This window comes from Pelodiscus sinensis, chromosome 2 (assembly GCF_052426305.1).
Source record: "Pelodiscus sinensis isolate ZL-2025 chromosome 2, ASM5242630v1, whole genome shotgun sequence".
NCBI classification, from domain to species: domain Eukaryota; kingdom Metazoa; phylum Chordata; order Testudines; family Trionychidae; genus Pelodiscus; species Pelodiscus sinensis.
The window spans coordinates 233,238,583-233,263,130 of NC_143053.1; the positions used below are offsets into that span (position 1 = coordinate 233,238,583).

A 24,548-nucleotide genomic window follows, 5' to 3' on the forward strand; every position below is an offset into this window, starting at 1 on the left:
GTTTATTTCCATTTAAGTACTGCAGACTTCTGAATGAGAATAAATTACTTAATAATGTATAAAGTGTCACCACACCAAATAATGCACAGTGGAGAAAACAGCTTGAACGATAATCCAAGAGACAATATCTTAGCTTATTTAGATAGACTGTGTCTCTATTTCTTGTAGTGTCCTACTAATCCTTCCCATTCAGAAGCAAGGGAGGAAATCTCACTTATGCAGTGTGTGGCAAAGGAATACATACATTTCAATACAAAATCCAGACAGAAGAATACATCTCCATTCTCGAATATTGATGCTAAAAGAATAGCCTAAATTGGTCCTGTTGGAGATTAGGCCTAGAAATCTGTTTGTAGCCTCCTGCAATAAGGATTCATGTAATTTTGTTAGCATTCCATGTGAGAAACTGGACCAGAAACTGGTCACTTAGGGTATGTCTACACTTGGGAGTTGGGGTGTGACTCCTAACTCAAAGACACACTCTAAAAATAGAGTAGCTGTGCCGGCATGAATGTCAGAAAAGGTTAGCAGCCCCAAGTACGTACCTGTCCAAGACCATAGGCATGTGTTGGTGGCTGGCCTCTCCAATCACTCACACTGCCATTGCTACAATCTAATTTTTGGAGCCCTGGCTCAGTCACAATTCATATGAGTATGTATTCCCAAACTGGGAACCACATTCCCAGTTTGAAGTGTAGATACATCCTTGGAATCTACTAGACTTTTGAGAGAGTTTGTCTGTGTATCTGTCTGTCAGTTAGTTCAAGAAGTCCTCCTAAACGATATGAGATAGGGCCACCAAATTTGGTATACAGCTTCCTCTTATCATAACTTAAAACAAGATCCTGGTTGTGCCAGGAAAATGGGATGTGCCTGGAATAGGACTGCTTCTTAGAAAATCATACAGAAAAGAGACCGAATCACCTGGAAAGTGAAAGAGGGACTGCACCAGCCCCAATCCTCCCACCCCAAGGTGCTCCTAAGGCAGGGCAAGGGGGGCTGACAAGCTCTGCTTTTCCCACTGTAGACTGTTCCCCTTTGTCAGGGAGCAAGGGAAAAGTGCACAGCTGACTTTATTCTTCACTCTGACGGGGGAGCGCAGGACATCAGACAAATATGGATCTTCCCCAGCCAGACAGGGTTGCCAGATGGTTGAAACAAAAATACTGAACCCCCTCCCCCCCCAAAAAAAACACCGGGAAAAAATTCTGTTGAAGGGGAGAAAAAGAGGGGGGGAGACCAAAGTTGTTGAGAGAGAGAGAAAAAAAAAAGCATTGCTTACCCTAGATCTTTTGGCTGACAGCCATTTTGTGCCAGCAGCTTTGCGGAACCAGGTAAGCATGGGGGCTGGGGTCGGGAGGCTGAGGGTAATGGGGACCAGGAGGGAAGGGAGGGCGGGTGCTGAGTGTTTGTAGGGTTGCCAGGTGCCCTGCATTTTCACCTCCTTGCCGGTGAAAAATTCAGAGAATACCGGACATCTCAGGTGTCCAGAATTCTCTGAATATTTTTACCAGACAGGAGGCAAAAATGCCAGACTGTGCGGGTGAATACCAGACACCTGGAAACCCTACAGCCAGGGGACATGAATCCCTCCCCTGGCTGTGCCCACTGCAGCGGGCATGGACTGGCACTTCTTACAAGGCTCCAAGTCACTGTGGTGAGAGAGTGCTGGGGTAGTCCTCTCTCCCCAGGGCAGCCTGCATACCAAACCCCTTGTGCCTACTCCCACACGAGCACAATGATTCAAATGAAGCATACACATTTTCATTTTATTTTCCAAAAAACAAAAATAAGTGGAGTTAAGAACCCGAGCTATTCCAGTTAAATCTTCTTGTTGATCTATATTCATCAGAGGCCAGTTCTGACATTGCCAACTGAGCAAAGGCATCTGTGCAAGCCCTCCCTGACTTCATCCTCTTGGTTGCCTGTGTTCTATCTGTTCCTGAGATTTCTGCTTCCTTTCTTGGTTACTCTGCATGGGAGAGGTGTGAAAACAATGGAAAGGAATTCATTACATTTAGACTAATGGTTTGGAAGGGTAGCAAAAATTATTTTGCAGAACCATCCCAGAATGCAGATACTGGTTCTGTCCATTTTAAAGCTAGAATAAATTCCTTGGATGTTCTGGGTATGTATATGTCATTGGGTTCAGTATTTACAGTGCATGCCTGGTGATTTAACACACTCATTATGAAGTATATCCCTAGTTGTGCCTCCTTTTCCTCTCTGTAGAGGTGAAGCCACATTGAGCTGAAAATCTACTGTTTCCCTTCAATCCATCAGATTCACCTCAATGTTGCATAATTTATGCACTTTTAGTATCCTTTCACATTAGCTCTAGGAGCCAAATTCATATCTTGCTTAAATCCATTTGAAAAAAGTTTCAGTGATATCCATCTTCAAATAATAATTCAGCGTGTAAATTAATTAGCCATCTTAGTGAACATTAAAATCTGCTTTTTAAAGTGTACTGTATGCCATTTAAAGAATGTCACAGGATAGCAGGGTTTTTTTATTGCCTGAACATTTACATATAATTTAGTGTTTAAGATGATTAATGGGATGTGAAAATGAACACCTAACCTAGAGCTTCCAGTAGTCATATATGAGCTGTTACAAACTATTCCTTAAAAGTTCATTACCAATATGGAAAACAACCACAACAACAAAAAGGCAGTTAGATTAATGGCATCTTTCTTTGTGCTGATGTGACCCACTGCAAAGTGTTTTTAGTTCTATAATTCAGTGCAAGCACTTGTGGTATTGACCAGAGCTTTAATGCTGAGCCTGTGGTTCTCGAAACATATGTAAAATTCTTTAAATTACTTTTGAACCTCTGGAAGACAATCCATAAAGCTTCAAAGAAAGCTGCAGGATGAATATGTGCAATTCATCACTTCAGTTCTTCATGGTTTTGAGTGAACTTTTTTTTTTAGAAGTCATCAATGGATTGCTCTTAACTAGGGCATGCCTTAGGTACATTTGTGCCCTAGGCTAAGACACCAACACAAAATCACATACTGACTTACTGCTTTTTTGTTCCCCTGCTCACACCAACCCACTCAATGCCCTCCGTCACTTCCTCCTCCAAAAAGATGGCTCTGTGTCTGTTCAGTCATTTGCAAGGGTTAATTTTAGTTTCGAGATACTCTCCAGAATGGTTTACACCAGCTGCTGCTGTGTTAAAGAGAGGACCACCTGAGATCTAAAGATGCCCACCATTCACAGTTCTGCAAAAACAATGTTATATTGCAGAATGCTAAGCATTCTGGCCTTGTTCCCAACAAAGCACTAACAATCATGCCTTACATGCAAACACATGAACTTCCCCCAATGAAATCCTTTTGAAGTCAGTGAGATTGCTCACATGCTTTCAAATAAGCATGTGCTTAATTGCCTTGTAGGATCATCAAGGTCAGAGTGCTCAGCACCGGCCAGCATCAAGTCACTGGAGGGGAACAGAATTGCAGCTGAGCTGAAATTCCATGACTGTGAAAGATCACTTTGGCTATGTCTACACGAGACAATTATTTCAGATTTACCAAGTTTGACTTCTGGGCACCCGATTTCACTAATTTGAAGTTCTGTGTCCTCACTAGAGGGAATAATCAGAGGTAGTCTGAGGCAGGCTCCATTAATGTAGATGCGCTACCTCAGACTCAGAGCCCTAGGAAGCATTCTGGAGAGCTGTGGGAGACCTCCTGGAGGCAAATTAATTCAAATTAGCAGCACAGCAGGGACCATGCTAATGTTATTTCAGACTTACAAATTCAGGAATAGCATTATTCCTCATGAAAAGCAGGACTACAGGGTTCAAATTCCATGGCCCCTTATACTGGAATAATGGGCTTGGTAGTGTGGATGCATCACTTATAAAATCAACCTTGAAGGGCTAATTTCAGACTCAGGTCTTAGTGTAGACCAGGCCTCTGAGACTAAACTATGCAAGAGTAAGCATTAAAGCTGGTCAAAAATTCCAATGGAAGGCTTTTCCACTGGAAAATACCAAGTAATCAAAAGCTAAATATTTCACAGGTATATTCATTTCAATTGCATTTTATTTTGAAAAAAAAAAAAAAAAAACCCAGAATGGAGCATTATGACATGGTCAAAATATTATTTGGCTCATGTTAATTTTCCATTGAAACAACTTTATATTTCAGTTCTTTACAATAGCATACTATTTTATACTATGTTGTACTACACTGAAAGTGTTGTGAAACTCTGGAATTTTATCCAAATGAAATGTTTGGCATGACCCAAACCAAAACTTCTTTTGACATTTCATTTGATGGGAAATTTCAAATTGTTCCCTTTCAAACTTAACAAAAAATTATATTACTGAATTTACTGCAAAACAGAGAATCCGGTTTCCACCCTGCTCTAGATCCATAAACTGCCTTAGTTCCATTCTGATATCCTCTTCTGCATGAGGTCCTAGGCAGCTGCCTTCTTAAACCTGGAACTATGGCTACAGCTACAAATATTTCCCATGAAACTGTTCAATAACATTACATAAAAATTTATGTTAACCCACTTCAAATTCTTTGCTTTCACATGCAAAACAAACCATGCATACGTTGCTAAAGGGCAGGAGTTATGTCCGTACTATTGCAATTACTGTGTTTTCCCAAACATCTTTTTCAGATAATGCCTATGTTAAAAATACCATATAAATCTATATGTGTTTGTTCTCATCTGTTTGCAGAGGCTTGTTGTTTACCTAGACTTTTGGAGGCAGAGACTACTTTGTTACTTCACAGCCTAGAATAATGGGGTCTTACTGGGGTTACTAAAATGTGCTTCAATATAAATAAATCATAATTATTTCAATAGCAAAAATAGCTTCAGCATTTATACTTGTATTGTGATAGAATAAGAAAGGAGAATAAACTCTGCTGGTTGAAGAGTTATTCTTCTATGAATGATGTTTCAAATACATTCCTAGAACTATCACTGCCCCCAACAGAATGCATGTGAGGAGACATTCAATGTTGTCTACACAGTAGGGGCAGCTAAATTATTTATAAATAGATAAACATATTTATCAGATGACGGAACCCTGCTTCTTAAGAAGAGAGACAAACATAGTTTAGAACCATGGGTATTTGGGAAGGCTAATAATACTTGTTAATTTTTCTTCAAGTTGACTCGATCATTTTCTTCAACTAGAAAATCACTTTGAAAACCCCTTGACATTGATAATAATGTGCTTCTTTCTGAAAATATTCCACATAAGTTGGTTGATTGGATCTTCTTTGTGCGTGTCAATTTAAATTAAAGATTTAAAGGAATTTAGACTGGAAAGATTTGGGCTATATGAAGACAAACCTATTATTAAATCTTCCAGACATTGGTATAATATTGTTACAATTCTGTTTTCCTAAATGAGGAATTAAACATCGAATAGTCCGTCAGCCACTGGTTTGACTCTTCTCTTGTTACTGGAAAGTTTTTAAGAGAACCATAGCAGACCTATTCCACCCCAAACAAGAGGAAATATACAAACACACATTAAAAATCAGATTCATTTACTGTTGTGGAACAAAAGCTTTTATGAAAATGTCAGCTTCCCAAATGTGTAAATACCATTGTGATGAAAAATCTGTGTGGAGAAATATACATCCTTAAACTTGCAACAAAAGTGGGTTTCAGATGTTAAATATTTTCATTAAAATGAAAGTGTTATTACTGGACAGCATTAACATTTTGTAAACACCTACTCATTGCTGTTCATAAACTCAAAGAAAACATCCTTCAAAGCAGGTTATCACACCCACAGAAAAGCTTTCATTACCACACTATAACACAGTGAGACAAGTTCCATCCTGGTGTATTTGGCTTTGTTATAAAATACAGAGGAAAAACGACAACTGAAAGATGCTTCTCTTTGTGCCCGTCATAAGCAGCTATAAAGCTTGTAAAAGGCATCAAGAATAGCTGATTGCACATTACTGCTTGTACGATTCCTAAGGACTGCCAAGTTCTGATATGTGCACCCTAAGGGGAGGTGTTCAACCTAAAGGAAACCTGATGTTAAACTTCAGTAAACTCAAGACAACAGCAGCAGCAGACTACAGGATATCATCATATAGTACTCATGTATCCCTTGAATTAGTGCTCAAAGTGTACCATAAGACTTCACTGTCTAAATTATTTTAGCACAGAAAGTCCAGTTCTGTCTTTGGTGAAATGAACGGGAGTTGAATATTGTATTTGAGGTCATAATGTGGCTGCAAACCAATTCTTTGATAGTAAAGACAGTTTATAAAATATCATGCATATTGTTTTGTGCTAGTCATGTGCAGTTTTGTGTACAATTAAGGTGTATTTTCTCGCCCCCTTTCAGTCAACCGATTTTGTTTAAATCAAATGAAAATCTCTGTATAGACAACATGCCTTCTGGAGCCCACTGTGGAGTAATGAATCCTGTATAGTGCAGCTCATTTTTCTCTTACCCTCAGGGAATCCATCCCAGATTTCCAGTCGGTCATATCGACAGAACGCTCCTCCTGGAGGATTTGAATCAGGTTCTAGTTCAAAGCTTTCAAATTCCAGAATAATCTCTGACATCTTTGGTGCAAAGACAATGTATGTGCATTCAAGGCTATTTGGATATTTTTCAGGGAATCCTGGAGATTTTATCACTCCACTTGGTGAAGTGAAATTTCTGGAACATTCAGGGCCTGTGTGATAAAGAAAAATGCTTAATTTAGCACTATTCTACAAAGTAAGCTGGGTAACTAGAAAACAAATTAGATCATTTTGTCTTTCTAACAGCAAAGTGGCTTTTCAATGAAACACCTCATTTTAATCGCTATATTAATCATCCAGCCAGCTTGTTCCTATTATTGATAGGTATTAAAATGTAATTCACATTTATTGTGTGATCTCCAATTTTCAATTTGTGCAGTGCAATATGAAAACTTATGCCAGCTCTAGAAAAAAATTGTGAAAAATACGAAGTCATGTGGGAACAATGAAAGGGTAAGCTGCAGAAATCTCGACAGAGCCCCAGAGAAATAATTATAGCCCCTTCAAGCTTAAATCTTTAAATCTTAAGGTTGACAGCCTTTTATTGGTGAAACAGAATGTTTTACAAAAGCGGATGAGTGAATTCAGTAGAAGGAGTAGTGGTTTCAGATTCCTAGAGCAGTGACTCAGTAACTCTGCCAGATGTGACCTATGCCTCTTTGACAAACTAAATGTGAAAGGTAATTCGTACATGTACCAAGGGTGACTGACTCATTCTGAGTGGTGTTGACACAGGTGCACCAGTAAAGTGTTGCTGTTAGTGAAGGCATGATAAACGGTGTGATTATGGGCAGTGTTTCTAGAAGTCACCTAATATCAATGTTGACACATTAACCTTCTCCAAAGTACCAGTCTTGGCTTAATTTGGTATTCCAAAAACTGTTGTTGGTTGAGCAGAGGATGACAATGGGATGAATTTAAAAGGCCAGGTCAGCACATCTGCCTGACTCGTTTTGCTGGCATGTCATATTTCCCCATTCCTTGTATTCCTAGAAACCCACCGAATTCCAGCTATGCAGGTATGTTGATAGCGGAACTGCCTACACAACATTCTCACCAGATTAGTGTACTGCTAATCCTCCTAGATGAGTTGTTGGTAATCAAGACCAAACATGGGACCTATGTATTAAAAGCTTCAGAGGGTTAACTGAGTTAAGTTTGTAACAGGAAAAACTTAAAAAACAACAAATAGACTAGTAGCACCTTAAAAACTAACAAAACATGTGGTTGGTATCGTGGGCTTTCATGGGTGCAATCAACTTCAGATGACTGGAGTATTAGAAGTATTCTACAATGAGGTGTAACAGTTAATCCGAACTAAGGACTTACTTCGGATTAACTTCTGACTGCCGCGTGTAGGCGCAGGCAGTCAGTTCGAACTAAGGGGATTTAAAAATGGCGCCTGCCCGGGAACATGCAAATGAAGCCCAGGATATTTAAATCTCGGGCTTCATTTGCAAGTTCGAATGCCTACTGTAGCCACCCTAGTTCGAACTAGTGGGCTAGTGCAGACATACCCTAAGTGGCCTAGCCATCATTAGATAGGGAGAGAGCATGGGTTACATGAACAGAGGCACTTCCCTACATCTGCATTTAATGGAGAGTGGGATAGGGGAAGGCTGGAGTATAAGGGACTGTGACTGTCTGGTAACAGCCCAGATGGAGCTGTTGTGTCACGGAATCAGGTAAAGATCAGGCAACAGCCAGCCAGTACAAAAACCTGTAGATGGCCCTGGTTGCACTTAATATCAGTGCTGCATGACTACTGAGCAGTGTGCAGATTTTGGTTGCTGAGCCACCAATTACATCCATATGAGGATGCCCTATTCCCTAAGGGTATGTCTACACTTTCCCTCTACTTCGAATTAGGGAGGCAAATGAAGCATACCGAAGTTGCAAATCAATCCCGGGATTTAAATATCCTGCGCTTGATTTGCATGTTCCCGGTCGGTTGCCATTTTAGAAATTCACTAGCCCGGAGTAACTGCCCGCGTCTACACGCAGCAGTGAAATGGGAGTCTGACTTAAAGCCCTAACTCGAATTAGCTGGCACTCCTTCTGCAATGACATACCCTAAGACAGGAGTGGGCAATAATTTTTTTCCGGGGGCCACTTCGGAAATTTTTCAAGTGGCCCTGGGCTGCACTGGTAGGGGCAGGGCATCAAGCAGAAGGGGTGGAGCCAAGATATTTCCGGGTTCCCCACCCCCAGACAATGATTGTTCTGGAGGTGAGGGAGTGACTTCCCCCCCCAAATTTCCCATAGGGAGGGAGTGAACTCACTAACAGCAGAGGGACTGGGTTAAAGGGATTTGACAAAATGAATCCCATCAGAGAGGTAACCAGTGGACCTGTATGGATTCCTTCCTTGTCATCACCAGTCTCCCTAATGCCTTAGGGTATGTCTACACTACCCTCCTAGTTCGAACTAGGAGGGTAATGTAGGCATACCGCACTTGCAAATGAAGCCCAGGATTTGAATTTCCCGGGCTTCCTAGTTCGAACTACCTAGTTCATTCCGCATGTAGCCGCGCGGCATGGGGTTTGAACCAGCTGGGATTTAAAAATGGCGGCACCCGGCTTAGACAAATGAAGCCCGGGAAATTCAAATCCCGGGCTTCATTTACAAGTGCGGTATGCCTACATTACCCTGCTAATTCGAACTAGCAGGGTAGTGTAGACATACCCATAGTGACTCTTGCATCTTATTAAATCTACAGCTGTCTTTGTCCTGTGCCATAAGCTACTTACTATCCCTCCCTCCCAACATAGAAACTTATATCCCATCAGCCTCTCTCCTAGGCTAAAAGATTCTCTGATTAATGGCTTTTCTGGTGCATCTCTTGGTAACTTTGTTAGTTCTTTATGCTGCCACTGAACCAAATATGTGTCCTGGCAGCAGTTTGCTAAGAACATTTAGCTCAGTGAACATCAGCCTACTCAGTAAGGAGGACATGTCCAAACAGGACTGAGGTGTGCCATGGCAGTCTCACATGCACTCCTTGTTCAACCAAGAGTTAAAAAAAAACCCCATAAGAACCACCACCAAGCAGCCCGCAAGAAACATGGGACTATTCCTTCGGAAAACGGGAAGGTCCCTGGGTATAGTGGTTCCCCTGGTCCTTGGAGTGTAGCAAGCAAAGGGGGCTCAATCAAGCCTGTGATCAGCATGGCCTGGGGAGGACAAGACTTTGCACTAGAGGACCTAAGGTCTTTTGCATCTGGTTTGTGCAGACCTAGGATACCACCAAGAGGGAATGTCTGGAAGGGAAGAGGCTGTACACATACAGGGTGGGACATAATCAGTCTTGCCCAGCTTTGCATCATCACCCCCCTCACCAGACTCAAAGGTGCCCCACAAACGCCCCATGCCTCAGGGTGACTCGCTCTTCCAGGGAGCCCCTGTGCGGGGTTGGGGAAGGTGGAGGACCAGCAGCACCAGCTGCGCATCACTCCTTATGAATTGGGACAACCAGGGCAGAGGATCACTCTGTAGCCAGATGCGGGGATTTGCGCCTGTTTCTGCACAGAGCTCTGTGGGCCAGTCCACCCTGTGCACAAAGCCCGCCAGCAGCTGTGCCCCTTTCCCCGCGCTGGCGATCTGTCTGGTCAGGACCCTCTTCCCTCCCCATTCCCTGGCTCACCCTCTCCCAGGGCAGCGCAGCCCGGCGCCAGAGGGGACACCCGTCTAAAAGCTTCTCCCATCCTGCCAGGAGCACGTGGTGCTTTTAAGCAAAGCGGAGGAGGCTTGGCACGCTCCCCCCACCCCCAGGCCAATTAGGACCTGGGGACGGGGGAGTGGCAGGGCCTCCACAGGCCAGATTCACCCTCTTGGAGGGCCGGATCTGGCCCATGGAGGCCCTTTTGCCAAGCCTTGCTCTAAGAGAATGGCAGCAAAGTGAGCAAGGGGAACCCTGGAAAATGTCCTTAATCTAAGTCAGTCACCAACCAGTATAACGGGATCTACCGGTAGATCTTGGAGCCTCTGACAGGTGATCCTGATTGGTTTGGCTGGAAGACTAGCAAGGGCAGGCACTTCAGCTGCCCCTCCCTGCACTGCCATTCTGCTCCTGCCCAGAACCTCAGAGATGCCCCTGGGAGCTTTCTGCTTGTTGTTCAGGGTGAGGGAGACAGAGGCAAGGGGCACTGACATCTCTCTGTCCCCATCTCCAGTATCCCAAATTCACAGAGTGAGGAGGGTGGGGCCTCAGCAAAGGGGTGGAGCAAGGATATTTCGATTTGAGGTCGATCCCGGACTGACTTAAATTCAAAAACTGATCTTGTACTTAAAAAAGTTGGAGACCACTAAGTTGTTCACTGAAAATAATCTGGCCTGTTGCATACATATGCATATTAATATCTATCACATCATAAGAACTGGTGCTTTTGAAAATGATGCAAAACACTGTACTTTATATTGATTTGGTACCCCTCTAAGTAAGTTCAACATTTCGGAGATAGGTTGACCTAGAAGGTTAGCGCCATTATTTCAGTCCTCAATTAGACACAAACATTAAGGCTGTGTCTACGTTGGCACCCCTTTCCAGAAAAGGGATGCTAATAAGACACTTCGGAATTGCAAATGCCGTGGGGGATTTAAATATCCCCCGCGGCATTTGCATGAACATGGCTGCCGCTTTTTTCCAGCTCGGGGTTTTTCCGGAGAAAAGCGCCAGTCTAGACGGGATCTTGCGGAAATTAAGCCCTTTTCCGGAAGATCCCTTATTGAAAGTAGGAATAAGGGATCTTCTGGAAAAGGGCTTATTTTCTGCAAGATCCCGTCTAGAGTGGCGCTTTTCTCCGGCAAAACCCTGAGACGGAAAAAAGCGGCAGCCATGTTCATGCAAATGCTGTGGGGGATATTTAAATCCCCCGCGGCATTTGCAATTCCAACTGGTCTCATTAGCATCCCTTTTCTGGAAAGGGGTGCCAATGTAGACACAGCCCAAATGTTAATTTTTAGGACCTGAACACCAGTGATCTTTAAAAGGTGTCATACACATTTTGGAAGAATGCTAATATTAAAGCCCTAGTGGCATCACTAATTCTCATCCGAAAAATTATATTTTACCTGTAATTAAAATTTCCCCTATAGTTTCCATGGGATGGAGTATTCATCTTCACTCCCTTTGCTCACTGTTCTATAGTGCTACTATTGCAGTTAAACAGTTGCTACTCTTTACCTGATGGGTGATGTATCACACTGAAGTAATTTCGATATACGCCTTTACTCTGTTTGTGAGGTGCTTTATGAGAATATAAATAAAAGGTTTTATAACTAATGTAAGTCATTGTCATTATTGTTGTATGAAAAATAAGCAGTCAAATCCTGACCCGCAGGAGTGTAAGGCAGGTCCTTATCCTCACACCTGAGTCCCTGGCTTATCCTGAGCAATTTCAAATCAATGTGGTACAAGGGGCACAAAATTCATTCAAATGAGAACCCTCACCAATATGCCCTCCGTAGGTCCTGATTCTTTATTTTCTCTGCACAAGGTCTACAGAAGTTAAACTAGCTTTGAGGGTGTAGTGAACTCCATGAAGTGAAACATGTGGGGAAACATGTGGGGAGGGGGAAAGAGGCTTTGTCAGAAGCATCCAATGAATAGCCAGATCTGAGCTGGGGAGACTGTGCATGTGAGAGAGAGAGAGAAAGAGAGAGAGAGAGAGAGAGAGAGAGGGGTATGTCTACACTACCCTCCTAGTTTGAACTAGGAGGGTAATGTAGGCATACCGCACTTGCAAATGAAGCCCGGGCTTCATTTGCAAGTGCGTTATGCCTACATTACCCCGCTAGTCCGAACTAGCGGGGTAGTGTAGACATACCCAGAGAGAGAGAGAGAGAGAGTGTGAGTGAGTGAGTGAGTGAGTGAGAGGGAACCAGAGGTCTCTGCTACCCACTTCCAAGTTATTTGCTCAACCCTGGGAAGAGTATGTCTTTTAGCATAGGTCTCCATCCCACCTGACTCACTGCTTCATTTCAGAGTTTACACTTGGCTTCTTAGGGCTTGTCTATACTTGACATATTGCATCTGCACAGTTGTAGGCATAGCCCTTCAGTGGAGGCATGCAATAGGGGTTTTTTCCATTAGCATAGCTAATCTGCCTCCGTGAAAGGTATCATTTAGGTTGGTGGAATAATTCTTCATCAAACTAGTGATGTGTAATGGGAAACTAGGTTGGCTTAAAAATAATCCTTAGCAGTGTGGATTTTCACACTCCTGACTGCAGGGCTGTGAGGCATGGGCCAAATCAACCAGTGTCTCTAATCTGTTGGGGGAGGGGGGCAAGTTCCTCTCCAGCTCTGCCCAGATCCCATTTCCACTCCATCTCTTCCCCCAATGCCCTACCCTGTCCTTACCCTGCCTCTTCGCCACCTTTTCCTGCTCTGCTCCTCTCCTTTAGTGCGTTATTCCCTCGCTCTTCTCCTCTTCCTGCTAGAACCTTCTGATGCCACAAAACAACTGCTCTGCAACAAGTAGTAAGTTCTAGGAGAGAGAGGGAGGCACTGACCTGTGAACCCCTCCCCAAAAATGCAGAGTCCCCAGTGATTGCCCGAATTCGCCCTACCCAAGGGACAGCTATACCTGATTGACATAGTTAAGCTGATCTAATTTTCTATTCAGCCAGGCCTTAGTTTGGGATCCTGGTTATCAGGCAGCTAGGGTTGCCAGATAAAAAAATACCGAACATGGCGGGGAAAAAATTGGTTGAGCAATAACAAAAGAAACCACTGCACAAAAAAAAAAAAGAGTCGAGCGCCTTTAAATCCCCACACTTCGCTCTCCCTTTCCCCATGAAACGCAGCAGGGGAAGAATGTCCAAGACAAACAGAAAACACTGGACATTTTACATATCCGGTATTTTCTGTTTTTGTTTTGTTTTTTAATGGACAGAGGCTGCAAATACCGGACTGTCCGGGCCAATACCGTACACCTGGCAACTCTACAGGCAGCACCTCCTCTCCCAACACCACTCTCTTGCTCACCCCATTTGTCATATTTAAAGCTTTGGACTCCACTTCTAAATCTTCTCTATGACTGCTGTTGAGTGAGATTTTGTTTAGGATTGAGCAATCAAAATTAGCCCTATCCATGTGATCCAGGTGGGGTAACACAGCTTTAACAAGTTAAGGGATGCCTTCAAAGTGTTGTTCATGGCTGTCCCTATGTGTATTGCACTGAAGCTTGGCATCACACATGCCATTTATATTATACTGGATCTTTCATCTGATATTTCCTTTCATGTCTGTGTAGCTTGGAAGAATGTCTTATGGCAGGTGTCTGACTAATAAGGCCGAGTTTGTCATATTAGTAGGTATCTACATAATAGGATATACTCATTTGCTTTATTTGACTATTCATTTACTCGGTATGTAGACTATGCATTTAATGTAAACAATAATTTAATATTATCTGGGAGATACTAAATGTGCAAAGGTCAGGAAATTCAGTATCTGTGTTTCTGTAGCAACAGTAACTCATAACCTTTTTGCATATGTAACATTTCCCACCTCTGTAGATGGGATGATGTGTGCCTTAATTTAAGTATAGATAGCAGGAGCCAGTTTTGAAGCTTCTTTGGGAGTCATAATTTTAAGTGTCCTTACTTTTTTGTTTATGTTAGATGTTGATTGTAATATTACCTTAACATAATTAATGTTTATCGGTGTGGGATTTAAGGGTGTGTCTATACTAGAGGGTTTTGTCGACAAAAGTGGACTTTTGTCAACAAAACTATACCTGTGTCTATATTACCACCGAGTTCTGGTGACAGTAACTTGACAGAACATGGCAGTTTTGTCAACGGTGGTAAACCTCAGACGGCAGTAAACCTCTGTGAGGAATAATACCTTTTTTCGACAGAGTAATGTCGAAAAAAGGAGCTATTGCATCCACACTGTGCTTTTTCAAAAGAGAATGTCTGGACTCTCTGTCAAAAAAGCAGCTTGCTTTGTCGACAGAACTGGCTGTAGTCTAGATGCTCTTTGTCAACAGAGGTTTTGTCAACACTATGTGTCGACAAAGTCTCTGTCAATAAAAGCCTGTGGTCTAGACGTAACCTTGATGACCACATGGGGAAATAAATACAATATTTTTGTTCACACACAGTGTTATCTCTGGACTATCATGAAAAAGGTCTTCATCTGAAAATGTTCATTTTCAAAAAGAGCTTGTTTCCACAGGTCATTTTTGCATTTTGCTTTTTCTTGTACTTGCATTTTAATTCCTTTTAAAGAGGAAAGTTTAGTAATTGCAAGCACTAAAAATCTAAGGAACAGATTTTCAAAATACTAAGCCCCCATTTTGGCACCTGAATAAGTGGCTGGTTTTCAGAAGAGCTCAACTCATCTGATGCTGAATTCAAGGGTGCCATTTTGGGTGTGTGGTGGCAGCAGCAGCCGTGTGCTCTGGGATGCAGCTTGCTTTTCATCCCGTGCCACGGATGCTAAGGGAGTGAGGGGAAAGTGCGTGCATTCCATGTATTCCTCTCACACCTGGATGGTGAGCAGCCTTCACGCACCAGGTGTAACAGGCATGCAAAGAATGCAAACACTTTCCCCTCACTCCCTTAGCATCCAGGTAATGGGATGAAAATCAAGCTGCATCCCAGAGCGCACAGCTGCAACCTCCCCCTCCCCCACCTGCCCGAAATGGCACCTTTGTCTGAATTATTTTGAAAATCTGGCCATTGGAGTCACAGTAGGGGCTGATGGGTGCTAAGCACATTTTAAAATGTGGCCCTGATTCAGGTGCATAAATAGGAACTCTTTTTGAAAATGCGGTCTCATTTAAAGGTGCTGAGCACTTGAAATTCTGAGCTTGGGGACTTTGAAAATCTAGCACCAAATGCTTATGCTGTCAAAGGTTCCTATAAAGTAACACTCTTTGTATATCTATGCCTTTATTACCCAGTTTTGCTATGGGGCCTCCTAGCTTCTTAATGTGTGATTTATCTATCTCCCTCCAACTACAGCTAAGGTGTATGCCAAAAAATGATCTCACCATCCTACAGAAAGTGATTCAGCAAATGAGCTGATCAGAGTAGGGCCTTTTTCTGAGCCTATTAATCCTGGCAGCTTCTCTCCCAGATGTTTTCTTCTGCACATACAGCTGCCCATGCTTGATGGCCTTTACTGAAGCGCCTCTATAGTCAGCCACCAGAATGAGCTTGAAAGCAGTGTGAACCTCTGCCTCCAAAAAACAAATAGTGAAAGTGACACCATTCTGATCATTCCATCATCTGCTGGCCATGTGTAGCCAGGTCCATTCTGAGCCCATGGGTATCTTTGGGGAATGCAAAGCAAAGCACTAACCAAATAAGCAAGGGACTACAAAGGTTACAGTGTGATAAGGTGGAAACATTATAAATGACAGGATGATAGTCAACACAAAGAAAGAAAACCAACAATTAAAAAATCTAAATAAACAATATTGTAGAAAACATGCTGCTGAATGCTATCAGATTGCATTCAGAGATGTAGATCCTCGGCTGGAGCGCATGCATTGGAGCGATGGTTATTTACACCAGCTGACAACCTGCCCTTGCACATGGAGGATACTAGCAATAAAACATTAATCTACAACCAAATTCTTGACTTTCCAAAAGACGTAGCCTTCCCTTTGTTCTCAAGAACTATGATAAACTTTTTCAAATCCAAATCAAATCCATGGAAATCAAAACCAAAACCATGGACTGTGTGCTACATAATAATAGATCATTTGCTCACCTCTTTTGTAAACTTCATAGCGAATGGAAAATCCTGCTCCATGAGTTTCATAATCAGAAACAAATTTAATAAGGAGAAATGGTCCTGAAGACACCAGAGGAGCAGGAGCAATTTTTCCACAGTACTTTCCCCATACACGCCCATTTGCATTATCTCCATCAATCACTTCAACGTAATCATACCTGATGGATAAATGGAAGAAAAAAACTTAAACTTCCAGGAAAGAAAGAGATTTAATTAATTTAGAAACCATTGCTACACTACATAGATAATCAAGAAAAATGTTAGCCTGCTTGGAAACTGCATTATGCTGAGAGATGTAAGCAAAATGAAATAATTAAAATGGACTACATCATGTCTGTAGACATCATCTGGCAACATGGAACTATTAGGAAGAATGGCGTCCATTATGCTTGCAGACAATGTCAGCTTAAGTAACCAATTAACAAAAAAAAAAAAAAAAGGAAATCTCATGAGCACAATTCTGTATTATTAAATTGTGCTCCTTTGTCTATGGTGGTGTTATCAATACATAATGCATAGCATTCTTTTCAAACTGTGAAGTTCTGTTATGAATTCAAAATGTCTCTTTGGCTGGCGCTCTCTCTGAACAATACTTTGATTTCTGTACACTACCCTCTAAATATATGGCCACAGAATAATAAATGAATCCCTAAACATTTGATTTAGTTCAAAACTTCACTACATTCCAGACCACTGGCAGAAAACCTGTCATTTTTCATGTAGTTGGGCAGAAATGGAACAATTCTTACAATCCACACTTTAATTAGAACACTCGATTTCCTTCAGACAAAACTTTTTTTACATGATATCCTTGTTTAGATATTTAAATTGAGTTGGTTTAAATGAAGTGTTATAACATTCATATTTGTACAGCATATGATCACTGAACTCTTTGGAGCAGGTCCTTAACTTTTGTATATCTGCTTGATTCCTCTAAGCATTACCAGTGGAGTTAAAAATCTGCCAATAATGATTAATAGCAAATCTTTGCCTCGGGACAGTAGTGATGCTATGATGTTTCCCTGTCCTGTAAACTAGGATGTCATCTTCAAAGAACTGATCCTGCAAAGCTGACTTCAGTAGAGTTGAGGAGGCTCATTAACAGGCAAGCTTGAGCCTTATTAGAAAGAAAAATAATCAAGAAAGGCTTGAGATGTAGGATTTGGCCATGAGTCAAAGATTTCAATGGTTCATTGGTGGATGATTCTGGAGATTTGTGTCAGTCCCTAGTGGAGACAGGGTATAGTTGTCAGAACCAGATTCAACCTTTCCTAAAATTTGATGGTACTCTGTACTCCCATTGTGTTTTGGGCCCATTTTTAATAATAAAGAGGCTGAGACATTGGAAAGCTTTTGTCTGCCTGCAGTGATGTATTAATAGGTGTGTCATCCATATTGCCTTTTTAGTCATCAAGTTGCTGTTAGCCAGACAACTTCATTTGTTTCTTACAACATTATATATGTTACAATTGACATTAAAATGATGCAGTTAATTTGCTTTAGCCTTTTATTCTTCTATCACATGCATTGAAATGTCCTGAGATACATTAATATACCAAAAATGGCTAAAAAATAGCAATATAAACTGCATCTGGCAATTTTAAAGAGGCCCAAGAAAAAAATGATGACCAAAATCACTTTTAACAACCCTGATACAAACTATTTAGGGCACATGACTTATGTTTACATGAAGTCCCATGAGACAACAGCAAAGATGATATCACTAGTTAAAGTGGTCAGCATAAGGCTCTTTAAATTAAAAATGACATTACCTCATCAGTTACAATTATATGCCAGCTTTGGTATACATATATAAAAAAATAAAGCTGACACTGATGGAACTGTAAGCATTAACATATGTGAAATATTGTGATAACTGTATTTCTTTTGATGTATCTGATGTGACTAGTAGCAATTGCTCAGCCAGTTAATTTAACTATCCCATTTCAAAGTGATGGAAACACAAAGAGGAAACGTTCCCTTTTAAGATACTTTTTACAGATGTTTCATGTGTAAATGGTGACTTGAAAATATTTTTTAAGTTGGGCTTGTGACCTTTAAAAAAACCTTTTATGATATAGTAAAATGTGTGAAAGATGTGAGATTTTATTTTATTTTTTATTTCATTATTATGCCTTTAGAAATATGTTCATGAACATCAACTTTAATTGTCCTAGAAAATGTATTGGATGTCTCAGAGGATTAATTTGATCAGTTCTTACACCTTAATGGAACAGGTCAGGGTACTGAACCTTTAACAAAGACATCCTTTCTCCAGAATGTTCAATAAACATCAAAGTTACAGGGTTAATAAAAAAGACAAAGAAGAAGAGAGAGATAGCATTTTAAACAGGCTGATCACATGGCTTTTCTCTTCTCAGATGCTGAATATTTACTTTCCGGACACTAATGATGTCATTTCATTAGTTTGTCATAGAACCTTCCAGCTCAAACTACTGTATATCTGAATTTCCAAAGTAAAATCAAGAACCCCACCTGTGAATATTTATTAAAACTATAAAACACATTTCTTGCCATTTATGTAAATCATAAAGAAGCAAACAAAGCATGCAAACAATATATTTTTTCCATTGCAGGTCATATATAAACAGGGCTCAACAAATCAGTGTATCTACTTGCCCGTGGCAAGTAGATTTCAGCTGGTCGCCCTGTTCACCGGCGGCATGCACATGCACAATGCGGGTCTGACGCGTGCGCGGTGCAGGACTGGTGAGTGGATTTCGCCGCCGTTTGTCATCCCATGTATATAAATATATACATATTTATACATATATATGTATTCCAAATATATGTAGGGCTCTTCTATGCAACCAGAACGAATACTACACATGAGGTACCAGATTCCCCACTAAGCACAGCAAAAGATACTCAAATGAAATCCTCTCTTTGTATCTTCCTCTATAGCAATAACTTATCTGAATACTGCCACTATTCAGAATGAGAGAAAGTGAACTGTAATTTACAATGGTCAGTGTCTGTGGTCTGCCTGATATGCATCTGTAGTTGACACAATTTTGATAGTAATCGTCTGGATTCTTGTGGATTTTGCAATTTATATGCAAGTAGCATGAGAGAGATATAGACCTGTTGAAAATCAGAGGGTTTTTAGGTGACAGTTTTCTCTCTTTCACTTTAGAAAAGTAATAAGGACCATTAGAGACACCTAGCTGTGAGTGGAAGGCAAGAGAGAGATGGAGATTTAGATATCAGTCCCACACAACAAGTATGTGGACTTCTGTTTGGTAACTCCAAATCTATTCTAACAAATAGATTTAGATTTTTTGACAGTGGAAGCTACATTTTATAGATGAGCTGCTGTATATTTGGGTCTAGTATTCTGCTTACTCTGGATTATAGTGGTTTATATTTGGAAACTAAAGTGCTTCAATCATTTTAGCAAAATACCACCAAACAGAGAGCAAAGTGTACCACAAACAACAGTCCTTGTAATTAGGAGACTTTACAGTCACAACTTGAAAACGCTGTTGTTGCCAAAGAAGCTAAGAAACCAGCTTGCATATCCCTCTGGAGTTGGTACTAGTTCCGCTCCATAAGTTTGTCAGGAGAAAATGCTGTGCCAGGGTTGCAGCTGGCATCCCTCTGAGGAGACTGAATGTGTCACCTCAGCAGCGCACCCAGACAGTCTTGGCTGATAGCCCAGAATACTGAGTTTGCAAATTTGGATTTCCCAGTTGGGAATTCATTGCTGCCAATGGTGTGGCAAATATTTCTTGTAATGTTATCGTCCTGTAGGGTTTACAGCACAGACATGTAAATATAAATATGGAGCTAAATGCTACTTGAAGCTTTAAGTGAAAAAGCATGGTGTTAATGCATGTGTGGAATGAAGAAATCTCTGCCCTACATGAGTAGCATTTGGATATTAGCTTGGAGGTGCCCAAGGTACAGTAAATATATCCATAACATCCTGTTTTTGAATTTCTGAGTTCCTCTGGGATTTCCATACCCACCATACTTAAAGATTTCACATGGCAGCCAGCAAAGCTCTTTGTGGCCTAGAAGGGCTGAATGTAGTTCTCTGTTGCTCAATAGCTCAATAGACCACTCACTTGCCTTCCCCACCGGTCAGTGGCTGCACATACTGCTACTAGACAGTTCTAATGTTATGGTTTCAGTAAAACAATTCCTGGGAAAAATTCCCATCAGAATGATGAGAGAATATAGAATTCTTTCAAGCATTCATATAGGAGTTTCAAAAAACTCATTCACATTTTGGAAAGTGTGAGAGTGTGAATTACAGATTCAGGAAAAGGGTCCGACAGCACCTATAAAAAAGAGCAATGAGCAATGAAAAATGTAATTAACTACGAAACATGGCTTTTGGAGAATTCTTCATTCTCAGCTTCAAACAGGAGATTACAGTGCTCTGCTTATCTGTGTTTTTCCTCTTCTGAATATGTTAGTGGCCTCTGAAATGCACCCTAGCATGTCTTGCTATTGAAGGTAAAGTCGGACTGCTATAAAGCATTGCCTGCTGCTGAAACTATTGGACCAAGCTATGCACAGCGTCAGAAGATTTTCCGTTATTAAGGCAGCAGGATCTCATTGCTTTTACTGTAAAATCTTCTTCCCAGAGACTCATGCACACAAACACACACGCTACTGAAACTGATAATTCTGTCACTTGACCCTTTGAACTGTTGAGTGACCAGACATGGGTAATTTAGATTAGTACATCACACACACACACACACACACACACACACACACACACACACACACACACACACACACATTTTCTGAGACCTATTATAATTTGTTTCTATTGGCTGATCATTAATGTTTTGTTCAGCAAGGGCTCAAATATCTCTACAAACCAAGAGTAATACCCTATGGGATATAGTTAAGAACTGGCACCATTCAATTTTGGTTGGATTTAAGTCGCCAAATGAACATTGTTTACATGTGTAAGAAAGAGGGGACTGTTTATATTACCTTAATGTGTATGTACTTTATATGTTATCATCTGATTGTTTTAAAGATAACAAAGCAAGCAGAATGTACACCTAACTGATTCATTCTACAGAAGATCTGTGAGGGCTGTTAAGGATGTTCCCCATGAGGAGAAGCGCAGAGAATTTTGAGAGGTTCATTAGCCTCAAAACTCCTTATTTCTCCCCACTGTTTGTTGGATAATTAGTGGGTCAAACTACTTGTGTAACTGAGAACTTATTTCCCCTTTGGAGAGGGACGTTTGCCTACATCCTAGATTTTTGTCTCCTACCCACATGGCTATGCTTTAGATCAACAGAAGGACAGAGTAAGAGGAAAACTAAAAAAAGAGTTGCAAATTTCATTACGTCATGGCTAAGTCTACACTGGCATGATTTTCCGGAAATGCTTTTAACGGAAAAGTTTTCCATTAAAAGCATTTTCGGAAAAGCGCATCTAGATTGGCAGGACGCTTTTCTGGAAAAGCACTTTTTCCGGAAAAGCGTCCGTGGCCAATCTAGATGCGCTTTTCCGCAAAAAAGCCCCGATCACCATTTTCGTGATCGGGGCTTTTTTGCGGAAAACACTACTGTGCTGTCTACACTGGTCCTTTTCCGGAACAGTTTTCCGGAAAAAGACTTTTGCCCGAATGGGAGCAGCATAGTTTTTCTGGAAAAGCACTGATGATTTTACATTAGATCGTCAGTGCTTTTCCGGAAATTCAAGCAGCCAGTGTAGACAGCTGGCAAGTTTTTCCGGAAAAGCGGCTGATTTTTCTGGAATAACTTGCCAGTGTAGACACAGCCCATAAGTATTGCCCCATGACTGATTGATAGCACACTCAAGAGCGTGGAGTTTACTGTCGTAAATTTATTTGTGATACCTGTGACATAGGGTAATCAGAATTCCAAAGCTCAGAACCTAAGAAATGTAAGAACTCAAGAATACCAGCATAAACTGAGTTTATTAAGAACCATAGGAAAAGTACCATTAAAAAAAACCAAACACAATCCAAACTAAGATCACTTTCTGGCTCCTGCAGTCAGACTTAGCCACTCTTTCCTTCATCAGAACCTTCTGTCTGGATTGACTAGTCTCTGGTAACTCTCATTTTATAGCTGGGAGAGTTTACCCAGGCCACCCTGCTCTTTACCATCTCATAGTGCTGCTAGACAACTTTACAAGACTTTTGGATGTTTTGGTTGATAACAAGTCAGGTTCCCCAAAATAAGGGGCCCTAAAACCTCAGAGTCCAGGTCGGGGAGAATTCCCCTGATGCAGAAACCATGGAGACAGCCACAAGGTTGTCTCCTAAGGATCCCTTCTCAAATTCCAGCATAGGAGGTGGACAAGGGTAGAAACTCAGGGAAAGAAAAGACTTGGGCTATAGAATACTGGGCTATGGAGATTCCAGGAAGCACTGAAGTCCAAAGTGCAGACTGGAGTAGCTACCAAAACAGACAACGCACCAGAGGCTAAGTTACATTGTAGGGAAAAGGGGCCCTCCAAAGTCTGAACAGCTCTGGTTGAGTTTTCAGCTACCTTCCCACCCTCTGCCTGGGCTACGATATAAAAGGGCAGCACATAGTCATACAGCTAATTTACAATTGTCAATGTGATGGATATTTAAATCACATACTTTATTTTTTGCAATTTACTTTTATAGTCATCACTTTGACAGCCTCTCTTGGGGTATGTCTACACTACCCCGCTAGTTCGAACTAGCGGGGTAATGTAGGCATACCGCACTTGCAAATGAAGCCCGGGATTTGAATTTCCCGGGCTTCATTTGCATAAGGGGGGAGCTGCCATTTTTAAAACCCCGCTGGTTCGAACCCCGGGGCTCGAACTAGGTAGTTCGGACTAGGCTTCCTATTCCGAACTACCGGTACACCAGTGGGGTTTTAAAAATGGCGGCTCCCCGCTTATGCAAATGAAGCCCGGGAAATTCAAATCCCGGGCTTCATTTGCAAGTGCGGTATGCCTACATTACCCTCCTAGTTCGAACTAGGAGGGTAGTGTAGACATACCCCTGTTGCTCAGACACTTCTGGGTTTCTTGTGTAGCCATGATTTTTTTATAGTGTTTGTTCACTCCGGTCCAAATCCTGCTTAGCATACTCATCTGGCTGCATGGGTTTCATGAGTGAGGAAACAATATGGTTTTATTTTAACATTTATTTAATATGATTCTTCTTTTGATCAAATTACAGTTGGAAAATCTTGACCCAGAAATGAATATCTGATGAACTATTCCTTTCATCATAGGAGAGAGTTCAATAATGTCTTCTACAATAGGTAAGAAAGTATGAGTCCAGGGCTACATTTGCTAATTTCCAATGGAGCTGCCATTGGGCTGCACTAGTGTATATCTACACTGCATCTGGGAGCAAGTCTCTCAGCTTGGGTCCATAGACTTGTGCCGACGGTGCACAAAAAATAGCAGTTTAGTCACTGTAGCTTGGGCCAGAGCTTGGTTTCTCAAGGCAGCCTACCTCCAGCCCACCTTCTACCACCAACACAACTCTGTGAACCAGGTCCTCAAGGTTTGCTCCCAGACACATGTGCTACCAAGCAGTAAGATACAGGCACTCCCCAAGTTACAAACATCCAACTTACAAGTATCTACACAATAAAACAAAAGCTTACCTGCAGCCTCAGGGGATCAGGCAAAAAAAAAAAAAAAAACCACACAGGCAGTGGCAAGCAGCACAACTGCTGGCTGGAGGACTCCAGAGAAGCAGGGTGCGGTTGCATAGCCAGTGGCTGGAGAGTAGTGGCGCTATGAAGGGAAAACTGCCACTTCTCTCCAGCCACCCCTTGCTCTTCTAGAGTCTTGCAGTCCACACTCACCGGGGAGGCGGGGAGTGGCGGGCTGCAGCCAGTGAATGTGGCTGGTTGCAGGAGCTGGTGCAGAGCCTGTGGGGAGGAGTGGCAGTGGTCAGGGGATGCCCAAAAGTCCCCATCAGAATTTCCACCTACCTCATAGACTCATAGACTTTAAGGTCAGAAGGGACCATTTTGATCATCTAGTCTGACCCCCTGCACAGTGCAGGCCACAAAATCTCACCCACCCCTCCTAGAATAATCCTCTCACCTACATCTCACCTATACCTCTTCCCCTACCTATTGCCAAGTGCCAGCATTCCCAGTTAAATACCCCCCCACCCACTTCTACTATTTTCATTACAAATATACAGTATTTTAGCTACAGTATGGGTTAAATAGGTTTTTTGTGGGCTAGCCTGAGAACCAAACTATTGTTTCTATGGGAAAACTCATTCCAAG

At 41.7% G+C, this 24,548-nt stretch overlaps 1 protein-coding gene across 3 annotated transcripts in view; it reads right to left on the reverse strand.

The window, feature by feature from the left end:
• Positions 1-24,548, reverse strand: part of NRP1 (neuropilin 1) — a 168,718-nt gene that overhangs the window by 82,292 nt on the left and 61,878 nt on the right. For all 3 annotated transcript variants that reach the window (XM_006120737.5, XM_089776768.1, XM_075922674.2), the window contains 2 exons: positions 16,264-16,445; positions 6,459-6,686 (listed from right to left, as the gene is read on the reverse strand). In XM_006120737.5, coding sequence (XP_006120799.1) covers positions 6,459-6,686; positions 16,264-16,445 — 410 coding nt within the window. The remainder of the gene's footprint in view (positions 1-6,458; positions 6,687-16,263; positions 16,446-24,548) is intronic.